We start from the raw sequence: 15460 nt of genomic DNA, 5'->3' as shown, positions 1-15460 counted from the left end.
GCTCAGTAAAACTTGTTTGGGGAAGGTTTTTTTGTAGCAGCAAGTCTTTTGATTCTTGTTTAGAGGATTTTTCAGCCATCCCTGCCAAAGTCTCGGGTTCCCAGGAGAGTCTCAGAACATATTTATGAGATTTCCTATTATTGTTTTGGTTTGGGGACTGGGAGGGTCACAACAAAACCTTCATCTTACACTTTCTGAGCTGGTCTATTGTAGATTTTTCATGGTTTTGGAACATTTTCTTCTTGGTGAAGCATTCTCCTTTTCATCTTTGTTCTTTTACATATACTTCAGTGTTTACTCCTGGAAATCGTTCCTGTAATTCAATCCATTCTTCCCTGTAGCACCAAAGCACTCCCAGTAAAATAAGCCGAGTGGTTCTTTTCATGATTCTGTAATGACATCTTCTGGTTTTATTCTTTGTTTTTTAAGCATATACATTACTGGACACAGTGGGTAGCAAGCACCCTTCAAGTAAATTCCTTCCAAAGAATGCAGTCTGTTATTTAGAGCTAAGGAAAAACCAACCATGCCCGCCACCAAGTGGTTAAAATGAGAATAGTCAATACCAGGTACAACAGAACAACCCGTTTACATCTTTGCTGCATTTTTTAAGAATTCAGACATTTGATTGAACAACAGAATACACTTAAAAGTGAAAAGCAATTAGAGGCAAGCTAAAAATGTCTTTAATTAAATAGAAAACAGTCCAATTCCAGCTTTAAAGCATAAAAACACAATGAGCTACACACTGACATCAGAATTATTCAGAAAAGTAAATGCAGCATTTTCACTCTTCAGTGTTATCTAATCATTAAAAAGTAGTACAGGAAAGTAAAAGCCTGGCTTCACAACAGGGGGACAAAACTTCATTCAAATAATCATTCACATTCAAAAACTATACTTATCAACAAAACATATGTTTCAAAAAAGAAACAAGCCATAAACTCTGATGGCTTAAGTCTGAATGAACCAATTTAATGTGCAACATGAAGTTTGTTATAGTGAAAATGTGGATAAACTGTTGCCCTTAAAACATCCTGCAGACACTGAGCAGTCTTATTATGTGGAGTCACAATCTGCTGTGTGCTAGGACAGCTTTTTCTGCTAAAACCAGGTGGAAACAAGGGTGATGGAGGGGTGAGACCTTACCACAACACATCATTAAAGTTAGGAATAATTCTTTGACACGAACTCGTGACCGTTCTGACATTACACACAGATCTGTTAAAAAAAGTTTAACAAAGCTTTAACTAATTCAAGTTAAACTTAAACCAGCTAAATGGCTTTGTTGATGTTGGGCTCACTTGTACTTTTACGCTGAAGTAACTGTGAAAATGTGCCAGGGAGTAGAAACAGGAAAACAAATTCAGTCATCAGCTGAATTTTGAAGTCCATGGTGCATTATTGTAACCATGTAGATCTAAATGGAGCCCTTTCTGTCCATTTTGGACAAATCAACAGATAATTCTGTCACAGTCAAAGTCACCTAGTTATGATCGCCTATAACTCATAACAGCAGCAACTTTAAGTAAAAACAAAAACATCTGCAAATTACAGTTTTATGTTTAAACTCCACATAATACACTATTGTGTAAAAAAAATAACGGACAGTTCTTGTTTTCTTCAGTCTGTGAAGCTTTTAGATGCTGATGTAGCATCAACACTCACAAATTATGAATGTGCACATTTTCAGTAATGGGGCACACTCAGATTTTTTATGGCTGTGCAGTCCATGGTTGCTCAGGGCGACTCCTCTCTCTTCCACACTATCACCATATTCTTGTCACTAAGGGCAACTAGATAGCGTAGTTCAGGGTCCATGGCTACGCTGTTGATGGAGGGGCCTTCTACCTTGCCGTGGCCGTTCTTAACTGGGGTCGGCCACTCCAACACCTGCCAAAAACAAACAACATGTTAGTGCTGAGTGGAGAGAAAAGTGGAATGCATCTGAAGTTTAGTCTCATTACACGCGGCTGACGTGAAGTTTCGGAAGTCTCAAATCACTAGTCTTTACATTTCATGTGCAGGCTGAAAGAGGCAAGCAAACTGAGCTCTCTTTAAAGAGTAAAGATGGATAGTGACAGTTATTTCATTGCAATGTAGGTTTAAAATGTATCCATCCTTTACGTTATCTTAATGGCGTGCACAGGATAATCCTGTGTTTATATCTGAGAGCTGGTCATTGTGTAATCTTCCAAAATGAAACAAAAATCGACTACACAGCTCAGATCTCTCATATTTATGGTGGTTGCACACATCTGTTATCAGAGATGCAGACGAAATCAGAGGAAATGATGCTGAAGCTAAAATAATACTTGAATGGCCCGTGTTTATCTATTGTAAGCTTCCTGTGTGCATTCATGTGCACGTGTATTTCTCTAGGAACAACACAATTAACTGCTTCTGAAAATTTAAATGTCTTGTGAGTGCAAGACAAAGAAACTCTCTCTTTACGGGACTTCAGTGGATTCACACATGAAGGACAATGCTTCAGCCCAATGCTGAGATCTGGGTATGTTGCGACATCACCAGAAATCCAGCTGGAAAACAAACAAGTGGGCGGATGAAGCTCCATGTGTTTTCACTTTTCAGAGCTAAGATTGTGAAACAACTTTAATAGGACATAAAAGTAAAAGAGAGCAAAAACAAGGAAAACTAAGGCAACTATCACTGATGATTAGGATAACGTTCACTAATCTGGGAGTTTGTTTTGTCTGACTGTAACTACCTCCCAGACTAATTTAATAGACTAATTTCGAGTACTTCTTTCAAGACCAACAAAAAAAAGAGAAAAAACAATCGATAAGATATTTCTCTAAACAAGAATCGTAAGAGAAAGCTACTGTCTGAAAATACAGATACCTCAGTGGGCAGTATGGGTTTCCCAGTGTGGAAACTGTTTTTCTGGAGGTTGGGGATGTGGTATGTCCATATCTTGCCTTTGTCATCACCGCACACCATGTAGGCTTGACCTAATGAGAGGAATGAGAACACAGTGAGTATCTGTGCTGTTCTTGGTCTAAGCACTATAGTAGTTTTTCACAAGTTACTACCAGGAACCTTTAAATGAACTTTAAAGTCCTTCAGGCCATTAGAAGACCTTGAAATGCAGACATCTAAATTAGTTCACGGCATATAGTGATTGAGTTACATCAGCTGTCCTCTCTGTTGTTTCAGAGCTGCAGGTCTGTGTGTGGCTCCAGTGGAGGTGTGGACTCATCTATTTGTGCTTTAGAATGTTTTATTTATCTGATTCACTACAATCTGTAGAGTTAAAATCATAACCCTGGAACGTAATTTAGATTGTAAAGTGAAACCATCCAGTTCTACAGTCAAGGCAACTATGGAGTGGCTTCAGGCCCAGTCTGACTGTCCTTCTGTGTCCCAGCTCCCAAAATATCTGTGGTGACCTGAAGATGGCAGTTCCTAAGCTTACTGCCCTTGTCTACACTGATGATGACCTGAAATGACGACTGAATGTTAAATGCATCAGAACTGATGAGATGAGGTGCACTTACCAGGACAGGTGTTGAGAGCCAGGTAGGGAATCTCAGTGTTGGCCCACTGCAGCTCAGCCAGAACCACAGCACACACTGCTTTGCTCTTCTTGTCCGGCCGCTGAACCTTGGTCCTGCTCCAGCTCCACAGGTAAATGCAACCATACAGGTAGTTCTTGGATGCTACCATCATGGACCGAGCATGCAAAAGATTAGGGAAAAAAATGAGAAAAGGGAAATCAGGAATAGGAATAAGCAGGAGATTTTAAGCTAGACAATTTATTTTATTTATGCAGCACCAATTTACAACAGGAGTCGCCTCAAACGAATTTATATTGTACAGTAAGACTATGACGCTACAGAGTGCCAGAGTCAGATCCTCAAACTTAAATGAAGTCAGGACCAACCTGGACTGACTGCCAACGTCAAGCATCGCTGAAAGGTCTAATTATATCCAGTATGAGTCAATGTTTCCAGCTCAGAGTGGCATGTGTTTAAAGGCACTGTAAATAAGACTACAGTGGTATTGTGGTACACTTACCCACTATGTCATCATTAAGAAAACTCAGGCCGTCCACGGTGTGGTAGTCATGGTCTTTGTCTTCCTTCTTATATATGGGGAATGTTATCTCCATTTCCTTTGACCTACCAAGGAGATAAAAACAAAAACACCGTAATTGTTTCTGGGTGGGCCGCATATGTATACATAGTTTTCTCATTAAAACATCAGTGAACAGATGTAGTGTCACCAAAATAAAAGGTAGAACTGGGAGAGATTCAAAACACACACACACACACACACACACACACACAGAGTGTGCATCTCACCTCTTAGTGCTGTTGTTGGCACCGAGCTGTGTGTTGTAGCAGTGCAAGCCGTCCTCACAGGCAGTCAGTAGGTGTGCACTGGGAGCAGTGGGAGGCAAGCAGATGTGCAGAGGGGTGGTACCGATCTCCAATACCAGCAGCTGACTGGAGGGTCAAACAGCAAATTTTCAACATCACAGTCTGAACCTTTCATCTTAATGTCAATGGTAGCAATTTGAAAAAATATTAAAAATATATTTTTTAAAAATTATTATTGATAAACAGTTATATATTTTAGAAAATTCAGTACAACAGATGTGATCTGCTAAAGGAACTGCATCGCAAACACTTTTCCTGGCAGAAAGACTCACACAACTTTGAAGTTGTACTGGCTGTCCACCCCGCCAATATCCCACATCAAGATCTTGTTGTCGTACGATCCCGCTACAAGACAGAAGTTGAGGCGGTGTTACTTTACAAGTAACCCAGTTTAAACAAGAGCAAATCAAACTATGTAAAGCCCACTACTCTAACAGGTGAGCAAATTATTGCTAAAGCAATATCTGTGAGACGTGAGGAATTAAGAGCAGGCATAGCTAAGAATAAACTTGAACATAGAGACAGGAGTGTCACTTTCCATAGCCAACTGTTTACAAATAGCATCAGATCCCTAAAAGCTTAAAAAAAAAAAAATCTGACAAAGAGGAAAAACGTCAGCGGAAAACAGTCCAGCAAACATTCAAAGAGGTGGTAATAATTCCTAACTGGACAATTACACTACATCAGATCATAGCTGAAGCAGAGGTTGATATGTAAACGATGGTAAATGATTACAACAGACATGGAAAATGAGTAATCACCTCGCTATTCATTTGTTTTCTCTTAATAAGTTTAAGGCTGACAAAAGTTTATTTACAAACCATCTGATTCTCTGTCAGAACTTTAAACTCCCCATTTTTATCCATACTCACTATTATGGTTAGAGTTTGTGTAATTAATTACTCACTGAAGAGGAAGTTTCCCTGCTGGTGGTTAAAACGGAGGACAGACAGCGCCTTTCGGCTGGCTCTGAACTCTCCGTAGGCCACGTTGTTTCTGGGATGAATCAGTTTGACTATTCCTCTCTTCCCACCGGCTGCGAGAATGCTGCAGTGCTGCGCTGAAGCATTGCCTCCCCTGGACATCAGCACTGTGGACCAGGCCAGGGAGTAGAACTCCTGGTGTAAAGGAAAGCAACAGACAGAGAGCTTTATTGTTTTCTTGCCATTATGAATCAAGAATCCGACGAGTCTGAGCAAAAGACAGAAAGAAAATTCAGGTTTTTAAAGCCTAACTACTGCAGACTAATCAGAATAAATGGAGCATACCTCCCCGGGAACTTTGTACTTCTTCATCACCATCCCCATTTCACAGTCAATCAAACAGATAGAGTCTCCTCCACAAGTAGCGACCAAACGACTTCCTCCAGCGTTGCCTGTTAATAAAGATAAAAAGCCTGAGTTTAATCCCACATTTACAAAAGAAACAACAACTTTCAAATCTCTTTTTTCTAATCCTTTAAGCTTTGACTTGGAGATGCCCTGCAACTGTTTTTCCAACGTGTATTCAAACAATACCAGCAGAATCAGGCAGTGGCTGGAAAGCACAGGCCCACAGCTGGGTGGAGAAGTCCTCTAAGCTGTCCTGTTTGCTGTGGCACTGAAGAACATGGAGCGGCTTGAGACGCACTGGCTGTTGGAGGAAGGAATCATGAGAACAATAAATTAGATGGAGAAGGGAGATGGGGGGGGAGAAATGACTTTAATGAAGGCACAATCTGCATACAAAGTTCGAGCAAAAAAAAAAAAGAAAAAAAAGTGGGGGGTTCACAGCTATTTTGACAATAAATCAGGTTATTAGACAAAAGAAAAGACCTGCTGGAGCTAAATGAAAAATTAAAGAACAGCCAAATTACTCAAATTCATCAAGAGGGGACATATGTTCTGTACCAGCTGCCAGATGTACAAGTCTGCATGAAAACACGGACTAATACTGCCACCTACTGGCTGTCTCAAGATACATTTTGACTTCAAGTACGTTTTTTCCTTTTTTTAGATCTTTTGTCTTGGGAATTCAAGCAGATCAATTTTCCAGTGATCAAAGGCATTGACAGCAACTTTCCTGAGAATCTGACTGGCCAGACTAAAATTTAAATGACTGCATTTTCCAAAACACAGAATTTCCCTTACCTGTGTGTCGCTGCGGATTTCTACTGTTTGCAGCATGTCAGCATCTCTCCGTGAATTTTTTTTGCCCGAGCTTTCCTTCTGATACTTCTGAGCATCATCCCCGTTGGTTTGTTGCTCTTTAGAACTTCTCTTAGGTGTGTCTGACCTCCTCTCTCCCCTGCTGGGGGTGATGGGAGCCTGGCTTGTCTTGCTGGGGACATTCTTGATTGTGTCAAGCTGAGGCTTGAGGCGGAATCTCAACTGGCGTGGACTGTCTTCGGCTGCAGAGGTTGCGGGATCTGTGCGAGGCTTTTTGAGAGGCCTCAGTCTTGTGCTGGTGTCTATAACTGATTCAGTTTGTTTCCTCTTCGCAGGCTTTGAGACATCCTATGTGAGATGAAGCCACTGTATGAACTTTAAATCTTCCAACATCATCATCAGTTGACTGCAGAACTTTAGATATAAAAGCATATTCTGGACTAAAGCAGAGACACTAAGTAGGAAGCTGCTGATCTCCGGTGCAACTTCATTAATGCAGCAATATTTAGCACACACACTGACTTACAGAGTTATTTTGAGTGCCTGTAGTCTCCGCGCTATCAACTTCTTTCTTCGGTCCTGTCAGTGAGAGAAGATACTCCTTAGCTAATATCCCCACCTAGGATCCAAAGGAGACAAAGAAGAAGTTATTAAATGTAACAGAAAGCAGCCAAAAACAAGTGCTAAAGCACTCTAAACTTACCCTCCACCTGGTGAAGTCACTGACTGAATTGGGCCCAAATTTAACTTGATGACGGGCAGTGCTGACAAACTTGCTCTCCAAGGCATCCATTTTCTCTGCTGTGATGGGATCGGGGAGGCAGAAGCTATTCTCCCAAAGAGCAGCAATCTAAAATAAACAGCAATAGTTAGGACAGCGATTACAGCCTGTGTGATGAAACGACGTATTGCCACATCTGTGCCAAAAATATCTTTGTTCAAAACAACAGCTGCTAAACATCATTTTTTGGTGCATGTTATGACTTTGTACAGTATCAAATGCAGGAACATTAACACCAATACCATGAAGTAGAGCAAAATAAGCCATTAGTTCCATACCCTGGTCCTCAGATTATCACTGTAGACATAACGCAAGTGGTTGGCAGAAGTACTGACATCTTTACCGCTGTAAATCCTCAGATTGGGCAGCAACACCATCAGCTTGTAAGTGTCACTCACCTGATAACCAAAAGAAACGTTAACAATTAAGTCAGTGTGGCGGCATTTTATGATGAAGGGACCTAAAAAATGACTGTGTGCAGTCTTTCTGTGAACGCTTTCCTTTCAAACGTACTGTACATTTGATGTGACTGTGCAAATGTGGAGGACACTGGAGATCACAGCAAAAAAGGAAACAAGTTTATAGTTCAGAATTATTATATAATTACTCATTCTGATTACTGAGCTGACAAAGATCTTATATATTTGTTGTGTACACTTTTGTGAGCTCAGACTGAACCTACCGGCTATTCGATCTTGTTTATGAGTGGCAGCCAATCAGAAGCAAAGGATGAAAATGAGCGGAAACCATTTTTAAAAGAATTTCTCTGCTAATAATACAGTTTTCATTGGGGTACTGGGATAATAGGAATGCAGGGATGTGTTTTGCTTTATCAAATGCATCACCTAGAAAAACAACCAGATCCTACAGAGTAGCAAGGATTTCCTTATTTCCATTTATGGTCTGCAGGATAGTGGGGGCTGAAACTGTGTCTCTTTCACAGTGGGGGAGAAAGGTTGGAACACAGTCTATCTTAGAGTTGACACAAAAGAGAGCCATTCACACCTACAGGACTTCATTTCACATCATCAGCATGTGTTTGTATTGCAGGTGATGCAGACAGAATACACAAACTCAGCAGACAAAGGCCTGAGCTGGCTGAGGAGTCAAACACAGGAATATTTTATTGTCATGACAACTGATGCAACGTGCTCCCTTGCAATGCTAACACTAATAATCAGCTGGTATGATCATTCAGCAATGTAGCCTGACTCAAATATTTCTCCATGAGCCAAGCCAGACAGCAGTAGGTGTAGAAGTATGTGATTTTATGAAATACTGATGACAAGTGTCAGTTATAACCTGTTCATGTATTTGCCATTTGTGCTGTAGCTGCAAAGAGTAACCCTAAAACAGGAGTGTAAGGAGAAAACAAAGCTATGTGCTCACAGTGATGTAGAGGTTGCCATCCATCCTCAGCTCTTCTACGTTGCTTAGGGAGTCCAGAGTGGTAACATCCTCGATCTGGTTGTCACTCAGGTCCAGGAAGCGAAGTGCAGGCAGCTCCAGGTTCTTGGGAAACTCCTGCAGCATGTTTCCAGAAAGATCTAACTTCTCCAGAGACTGGAGACGGGACAGCAGCTTGACAGGTAGATCCTGAAGCTTCAACCTCATCTTAGACAGACTGAAACACAAAGAGCACCAAAGTTAGTGTTTCCATGGGGTATGAAATAAAATTACATATGAAGCCGTTTAGTGATTATAGTATTACATCTATAATCATTTGTTTAAATATTATTGCATACACACAAATATCACAAAAGTATCAAAATATTTCCATTAATTCAATGTTTTATTCCAGTTTTTAAATAGCCAACTGCAAAATGTCTTTGAATATTAGGGCCTTATTGTTTATATGCACTCAGCATTGGCATAAATGTCATGGTCATTTAGGGCTTCATAATTTCCAGGGTGGAACGAATGGATACATTTTAATTACTTTAAAAAAAACAAGAATCATCATAAAAATACCATGACAAGCATGCCCATGATGAGTGGATGTAAACTTGTTACCACAACTGTAACTAAGCATTACCAGTTTACTTCAGTGCAACTTTAACAGCAAGACACCTACAGAGCATGATAAGGAGAAACAAAGTCCTTACTTCAAAGTCATGATTTGCTCCAGTTTGTTGGCTTTTGGAGAGGCTTTCTCCAGTAAAACTTTCTCAGTGATTTTTTCCATTGCTTATCTGCAGGAAGAAGCACAATTCAGGAGTGAAGATGGCAAACTGAAGATAGGGCTGAGATAAGTGTCCTCCTAGTTTATTTATATTGTCAATCCTGTTCTAATCACGCAACCAGAGCACCGCCCACATGGCCAAAACAAACTGACTACATCAAGGACTGAAACTCCGTAAAAGCTCTTTAAGAATATGATTAGATACAAACAATAGGATAAGAAAACATGAATTACAAACATGGTCTGTAACTGCTTTAGAAGGCCTGATTAGTAATCAGCACCACTGATCAGCTTCAAGAACAATGAAAATTCCTGTGGATGAGAAACGCTGTAGTACACACAAAGACTTAAACAAGTAGATTTGTGTTTAATATTATTACACAGATACTGTTTACAACTGAGCTTGTTCCACTTGTTTTAGCTGGTCTAATTACTCTTTTTTGGCATTTTTGGCATTTAGCAATTAAAATCCCCTCTTGCTCCTCAGCATGATTAATCTGTTAAAGAAATGGAAAATTTCCTCCAAAAACAGTTTACGATAAATAAGCGGCTATTCAACAATAACAGGCTAAATGCGATTTCATAACGCTCTATCCTTTAAGTAACGTTGTCATAACGTCTATATAGAGATCCATACTAAGGTGAGGAAGGATATTTCACGTAAAGAAGATGAGAAAGCGTTATATGATAATAAGTTTGAGTTTCTCCTAGCTAACCACGTTGGCAGTGCCGACAGCCGTATATATCTCTATATATTTACATTTCTCGGCTACAAACACAAATAACAATTATTGATTTAATTAGAGCAAGCGTTAGTGGTTTTGCTTTTGTTATTAAACAGCTTAAAACTTGTCAATATATGTGATTAATATCACTTACCAAACACTTGAGCGAACTCAAAACACTCTTGCTGAAACCGAGCTTTCCCGGGGAAACGTTACGTATATCCGGTGGGCGTGGTTTAAACAAGACATTGTTTTTTACAGCCTGGGTTTTGCTTGCCAGGGATTAACAACCTATGGCAATTGTACAATAACTTACTCATGGCCATTGATCAGTGTTCCTTGATCAGTGGGTTTTGGTCAGTGATTGTTGATCAATGGTCATGGGAATTTGCATAATTATGATTAAGGAACTGACCTCACAGCCCATTGTTCCTTCAGTGGGCTGGTTTCAGTCATTATGCAAATGTACTGTTTGTAAGGTTTGGGGAAACCTGCAGTCAGCTGAGACTGAAGAAGTCACTTGGATGAGTGACAAAACGTTTCTCCCACAAAATGCTACGTCCAGATGAACAGATTCAACTTTTGGAGAGGTACAATAACTTAGTTTTTATTATTATTACTTTTTTCATTTACGTTAAGCACATTGAGTTTACGTGTAATTAAAAGTGCTGTATGAATTAAATTGACATTGATTTAAAATTACATTATTTTAAGTTCTTTGGATCACAAAGAAGTGAAATACTATTGGCATTTCATTCCAAAAAGCCATCATCTGAATATTTTCTGCTTTTGTATAGTTCCAATGTTCCAAAACAAAAAAGGCAATATTCGTGTAATTTTTGAATGATTCAGTTGAAGTTGTGCCGTTAATCACCATGCAGAACATTTTCAGGATATGGTTCAAAAGAAAGGGTCTAGAACTGAAGAGTAGATTTTGCGGTCTGTAGCCCCTGAAATGCATTCATTCTGGCACTCCCAGTTTAGAGCAATGAACAATGAAGACTTTAACAGAACGGCAAGGAGGGGCAAGAGGTCTAGGCAGGGTGGCACTGAAGTATATGAAAATCTCCCATATGTAAACGGAGTCAACAAAATATCCACAAAAACACTTTAAAATGATTTATTGCATCATTATCTGTTCTAAGAAAACAAAGGCTATAAGAGGCTTTTGGAGTTGCCCCCAACTTTTTTAAGGCAGTCAGTCGTGAATGTTACTAGTGAACATTAACTAGTAATGTAGTTATGTTAATGGTTTTGGTTGTGAACCATAACTAGTTATGATACAAACACTACTTCCACTACTATGTTTTTTAAAATTATTATTAATATATATACATTTGTATTTTTTATATTCAGATATCAGTTTTCTTATTTGCTTCCTCCTTTAGCTCTGCTAACCCTGAAAATGCCCGCATTCTCCGCTAGCTGGCGATAGTTAAATGTTTTCGTTTGCTGCCACTTCCTGACACAAGAAGAAGATGCAGGATGATGGCTCCCGACACCAGTGACGACGTGCCTTCATGCGCTTGTAAAGGTGTCCGCCGGTGTCTCGTCTGCGAAGGGTTGAAAGAGAAAGTACAGCCGGAGGCGAGTGAATCAAAGGTACTGTTTTCCAACAGAAAACTGTTATATTGTTTTTATAACAAGTAAAAAAAATAATCAAATACTGCTAACAGCAGCGCACACAACAAGGTACGGGTGCCCTCGGAGGACATTCCATCCTTATTAAAGGGATATTACTGCGGTTATAAATGTGTGCCAACAGCGTTTGTCTTTATAACAAAAAGGCATTCACTACAAACTGTCAATTTCATCGCCAAAAATTATAATTCTAGGAATACATTTGCGTCACTGTATAAATAACGATGTTTTTCTGTTTATCTGTCTTTCTGTGAAGATTGTCCATCATTTCCTCTACGATCCTCAGTCGAGGCTCGCTGTTGGAAAAGATGCCCAGGCTGCATCCTTCCCCTTTTCTGGGGTCTTCCTGTGGGAGAACTTCATATCAGAAGAGGAAGAGAAGGAGCTTATATGTGCGATGGACCAGGATGTGTGGAAGGAGTCGCAGTCCGGTCGAAGAAAACAGGTTAGCATGTGATCAAATAAAAACAAACAAAACATTTTTGTTTAGACTATGATGAATAGAAGCGATTATTAGGGCTGTAAAGTCAATATAAGTGTCAGTCCGAGTTTACTCAGGTCATCAACATTGATTCACAGAGAGTTTGAGTCGTACCTCTCCATGCTGCCTTCAACACTGTTGATTGTTGATCGTGATATTTTAATTCAAAGGCTTCGTGATTCAGTTGGTTTAACTCGTTAGTTTCTCGATTGGGTTTCATCATGACTAAAGGGTAAATGTTTCTATGTGTCAGTTAATATTTTTAGAACTGCAGAAATAAACATTCTGTCATTGGTTACTTTTTAACCTTATCACTTAACTGATCTAACCTGTTCACAAATTATTAAGCTGCGTTGATGACATTAACTTGTGGATGTCTAGAATCTTTCTAGAAATGAATAGAGACAAGATAGAAAATCCAAAAAGTCAGAGACAGAGAAAATTTGTTCATATTTATTATCCCTTTCTGTGAAAAACGATGAACAAGTCAGGCACCTTGGGATCATTTTGGACTGTGGTCTCAGTTTTGATAATCATATTAATAAAATAGACAGAATTGCTTTCTGCTACTCAAAATATATATCAAAGGTTAGAAAATTCTTATCTCAAACTGACTCTGAAATTGGGCCATGCTTTCAGATCAAGCAGGTTAGATTACTGTAACACTCTTATTTTGTGGGTGGGACATGAGATGAATTACTACTGTTTTATATTGCCTTTAAATGTTGTAGAGCTACATAGCTTTTTTTATCTTTTATGGTAAGCATACTAAGTGTACCCATAATAAAATGTGCTATATAGATAACATTGTCGTCAATTCTATTTGATATATATAGTATGGAAAGTATATATACCGTAGTAATGGAGTGACCAAAAGCCTCCTCCAATATTGTTGCAGGACTTTGGCCCGAAGGTGAACTTCAAGAAAAGGAAAGTGCGTGTGGGTGGCTTCAGTGGACTCCCTGCTTTGAGCCATAAACTTGTGCTTCGGATGTATCAGGAATCAGCTCTAGCCGGCTTCCAGCCAGTGGAGCAGTGCAACCTGGATTATCATCCTGAGCGAGGTGCAGCCATCGATCCACACTTAGACGATTCTTGGCTGTGGGGGGAGCGCTTAGTCACCATTAACATGTTGTCAGACACTACACTCACCATGTCTCTGGAGCAGGGTCTGCCAGAGCTGGGACTAACAGGGGAGGTCCATGTAGCTGTGAACCTTCCTCGCAGATGTTTAGTAGTTTTATACGGCGAGGCACGGCATAAATGGAAACACGCCATTCACAGGAAGGACATTCATGTACGTAGAGTCTGCAGCACCTACAGAGAGCTATCTGCAGAGTTCCTGCCTGGAGGGCAGCAGGCAGACCTCGGAGCCCAGCTGTTGAATATCGCCTTGAACTTCCAAGGCTCTCCAGTTTAATCTAATTTGATGGATCCAGAGGGAGCTGCAATCTAAATCACTTGGACTTGTCTTAAACTGTAAAGATGTGTCCTTTGGACACCCTAGGGCTTGTTTGCTGGATCTGTGCCAGCTCCCCAAATAGTGAGCAGTGCTCACGAGGCTTGTGTGCATTAATTAGTTGAACATCTGCTGTGGTGCGAAGCCAAGCTGAAGTCGAATTGCTTTGGAAAAAATGTTGGGGGGAAATTGTGTTAAAATAGCTCCAATGTCATTATATTATTCCACCCCCACCCTCAGTGTTCTTTTTGTTTTATGACAAATGGAGAGAATAAAGCAATTTTTCCACGCACAGGGCGATCCGTGGTAACTCGCTAATGGAGATTTGCCGCGTTAATGTGGTTATGATGTTAACGTCATTTTAACGAGATTAACGCTGACAGCACTAATATAAATATATGTTTGTGTGTGTGTGTGTGTGTGTGTGTGTGTGTGTGCAGAGAGACTGACACAAACCTAATCTTTGACTTTGTGATGATAAGAACAAATCTTTGATGATAAATTGAATAGAGAATTATACACGTGTTGGGATTGAGGCTTTTTTTTTCTCTTTCAGAACTGCAATTATAATTGTTAAGATAAACATTTAACAGTAAAATATGACTTAAAACAAAATCAAATCTGATTGCAAAAGTGAATCAAAAGATCTGTCACCTGAAACAATCATGTGCAGCAGCTGCACATATCTGGCTTTGTTGAATCAGCAGTGGCTGCGAGTCATTTTTCTGAAACCCAGTTTGTCCAGTTCCCGATGAGTTCTCAGACACAGAGTGAGAACTACAAACAGGATGTGGCCTGCACGCTCAAAACGAACTGCCTTTACAAAGTTTTTGTGTTCAAGTCATCTTTCTTGAAGTCATTGTCTATTCAAAAGAAACAGGAAATGTGCAATGGTGTCAAAGCTTTTATTTTTCAGTTCTCTAATTGTGTTTTTGAGGTTGCTGCTGTTATCCACACATTTAGCTTCACTGGTCACAGATGTCTGTATTCACAATGGAGTCACGTCTCCAGTTCATCCAGCTGGCAACATATGAATTTGATTAAGGACTACAAACATGAAGACAAAACCTTTATTGTTACTGTGTTCAGGATGTAGCAGGATTGGGAGTGCCGTTCCTGCTTAGTGATTTACTTTGTGATATTTAAAGGAAAAAATAAATTATATTGTAAAAGAGATAACTTTTCAATAAAAAGCCAGGGTCAAATGAATTATTGTCTTCTGTATTTCCTGAATAGAGGTTTATTTCTGCTGGGGTTTGGAGCAATTTATAATAACATTTTTCATGATGGGGGAAATGAATTGTCACTGGAGAGATTACTATACTAAATAATACATTTTAAAAAGAAAGCAGTTAAAGTTATTATGTATTTATTTTTGCAGCTCATGACTCCTTTGAAATCTATTGTAAGTTCTGTATTTTTTTTAAAGATTTTGAATAAACGGCAATTTACTTGAAACAGCAGCTTAACGTAAATGCTATTTTATCTGTTAGCAGAGTTATAATTAATTTATATTTTCTATTTTTTCTTGTTTCGTTTTTGCTTTTTATTTTTCTAAAAATGTTTAGTTTCAGTTTAGTTTTTATTAGCTTCAGTTTAGTTTTAGTCTCTTTAATTATTATTATGTGGAAAGCATATTTT

At 39.3% G+C, this 15460-nt stretch overlaps 2 protein-coding genes and 1 long non-coding RNA gene across 3 annotated transcripts; 2 read left to right on the top strand and 1 right to left on the bottom strand.

Moving 5' to 3' along the window:
- Window positions 1-390: 390 nt before the first annotated feature.
- On the bottom strand, window positions 391-10474 carry lrwd1 (leucine-rich repeats and WD repeat domain containing 1). Its single transcript, XM_003453722.4, has 16 exons — window positions 10393-10474; window positions 9437-9523; window positions 8721-8955; window positions 7610-7729; window positions 7254-7400; window positions 7077-7169; window positions 6533-6898; window positions 5921-6035; window positions 5672-5778; window positions 5311-5521; window positions 4676-4748; window positions 4326-4469; window positions 4039-4142; window positions 3519-3680; window positions 2863-2972; window positions 391-1893 (listed from the first exon to the last, which is right to left on the bottom strand). The coding sequence occupies exons 2-16, from the start codon at window positions 9514-9516 to the stop codon at window positions 1741-1743; spliced, it is 2220 nt and encodes a 739-aa protein (XP_003453770.1). The 5' UTR covers window positions 9517-9523; window positions 10393-10474; the 3' UTR covers window positions 391-1740.
- LOC112847981 (uncharacterized) lies at window positions 6181-10383 on the top strand. Its single transcript, XR_003221830.1, has 3 exons — window positions 6181-6376; window positions 8811-8920; window positions 9530-10383. It is a non-coding gene; the product is annotated as an uncharacterized LOC112847981 (long non-coding RNA).
- Window positions 10475-11631: 1157 nt separating the features above from the next.
- alkbh4 (alkB homolog 4, lysine demthylase) lies at window positions 11632-15028 on the top strand. The gene is made up of 3 exons (XM_003453721.5): window positions 11632-11840; window positions 12136-12324; window positions 13259-15028. The coding sequence occupies exons 1-3, from the start codon at window positions 11724-11726 to the stop codon at window positions 13778-13780; spliced, it is 828 nt and encodes a 275-aa protein (XP_003453769.2). The 5' UTR covers window positions 11632-11723; the 3' UTR covers window positions 13781-15028.
- Window positions 15029-15460: the final 432 nt, after the last annotated feature.

This window comes from Oreochromis niloticus, linkage group LG10, assembly GCF_001858045.2.
Source record: "Oreochromis niloticus isolate F11D_XX linkage group LG10, O_niloticus_UMD_NMBU, whole genome shotgun sequence".
NCBI lineage: Eukaryota > Metazoa > Chordata > Actinopteri > Cichliformes > Cichlidae > Oreochromis > Oreochromis niloticus.
The sequence above is the reverse complement of the archived record's forward strand: the minus strand, read 5'-3'. Positions and strand labels throughout refer to the sequence as shown.

Bases quoted from the DNA above. Each gene is read 5' to 3' on its own strand.
- lrwd1 (XM_003453722.4), bottom strand. From the start codon at position 9,516: ATGGAAAAAATCACTGAGAAAGTTTTACTGGAGAAAGCCTCTCCAAAA. The intron at 3,681-4,038 runs GTAAGTGTACCA...CCATGATGGTAG, and splicing joins TCTTAATGATGACATAGTGG to CATCCAAGAACTACCTGTAT. The intron at 2,973-3,518 runs GTAAGTGCACCT...TCCTCTCATTAG, and splicing joins GGCTCTCAACACCTGTCCTG to GTCAAGCCTACATGGTGTGC.
- alkbh4 (XM_003453721.5), top strand. From the start codon at position 11,724: ATGATGGCTCCCGACACCAGTGACGACGTGCCTTCATGCGCTTGTAAA. The intron at 11,841-12,135 runs GTACTGTTTTCC...CTTTCTGTGAAG, and splicing joins CGGAGGCGAGTGAATCAAAG to ATTGTCCATCATTTCCTCTA. The intron at 12,325-13,258 runs GTTAGCATGTGA...ATATTGTTGCAG, and splicing joins AGTCCGGTCGAAGAAAACAG to GACTTTGGCCCGAAGGTGAA.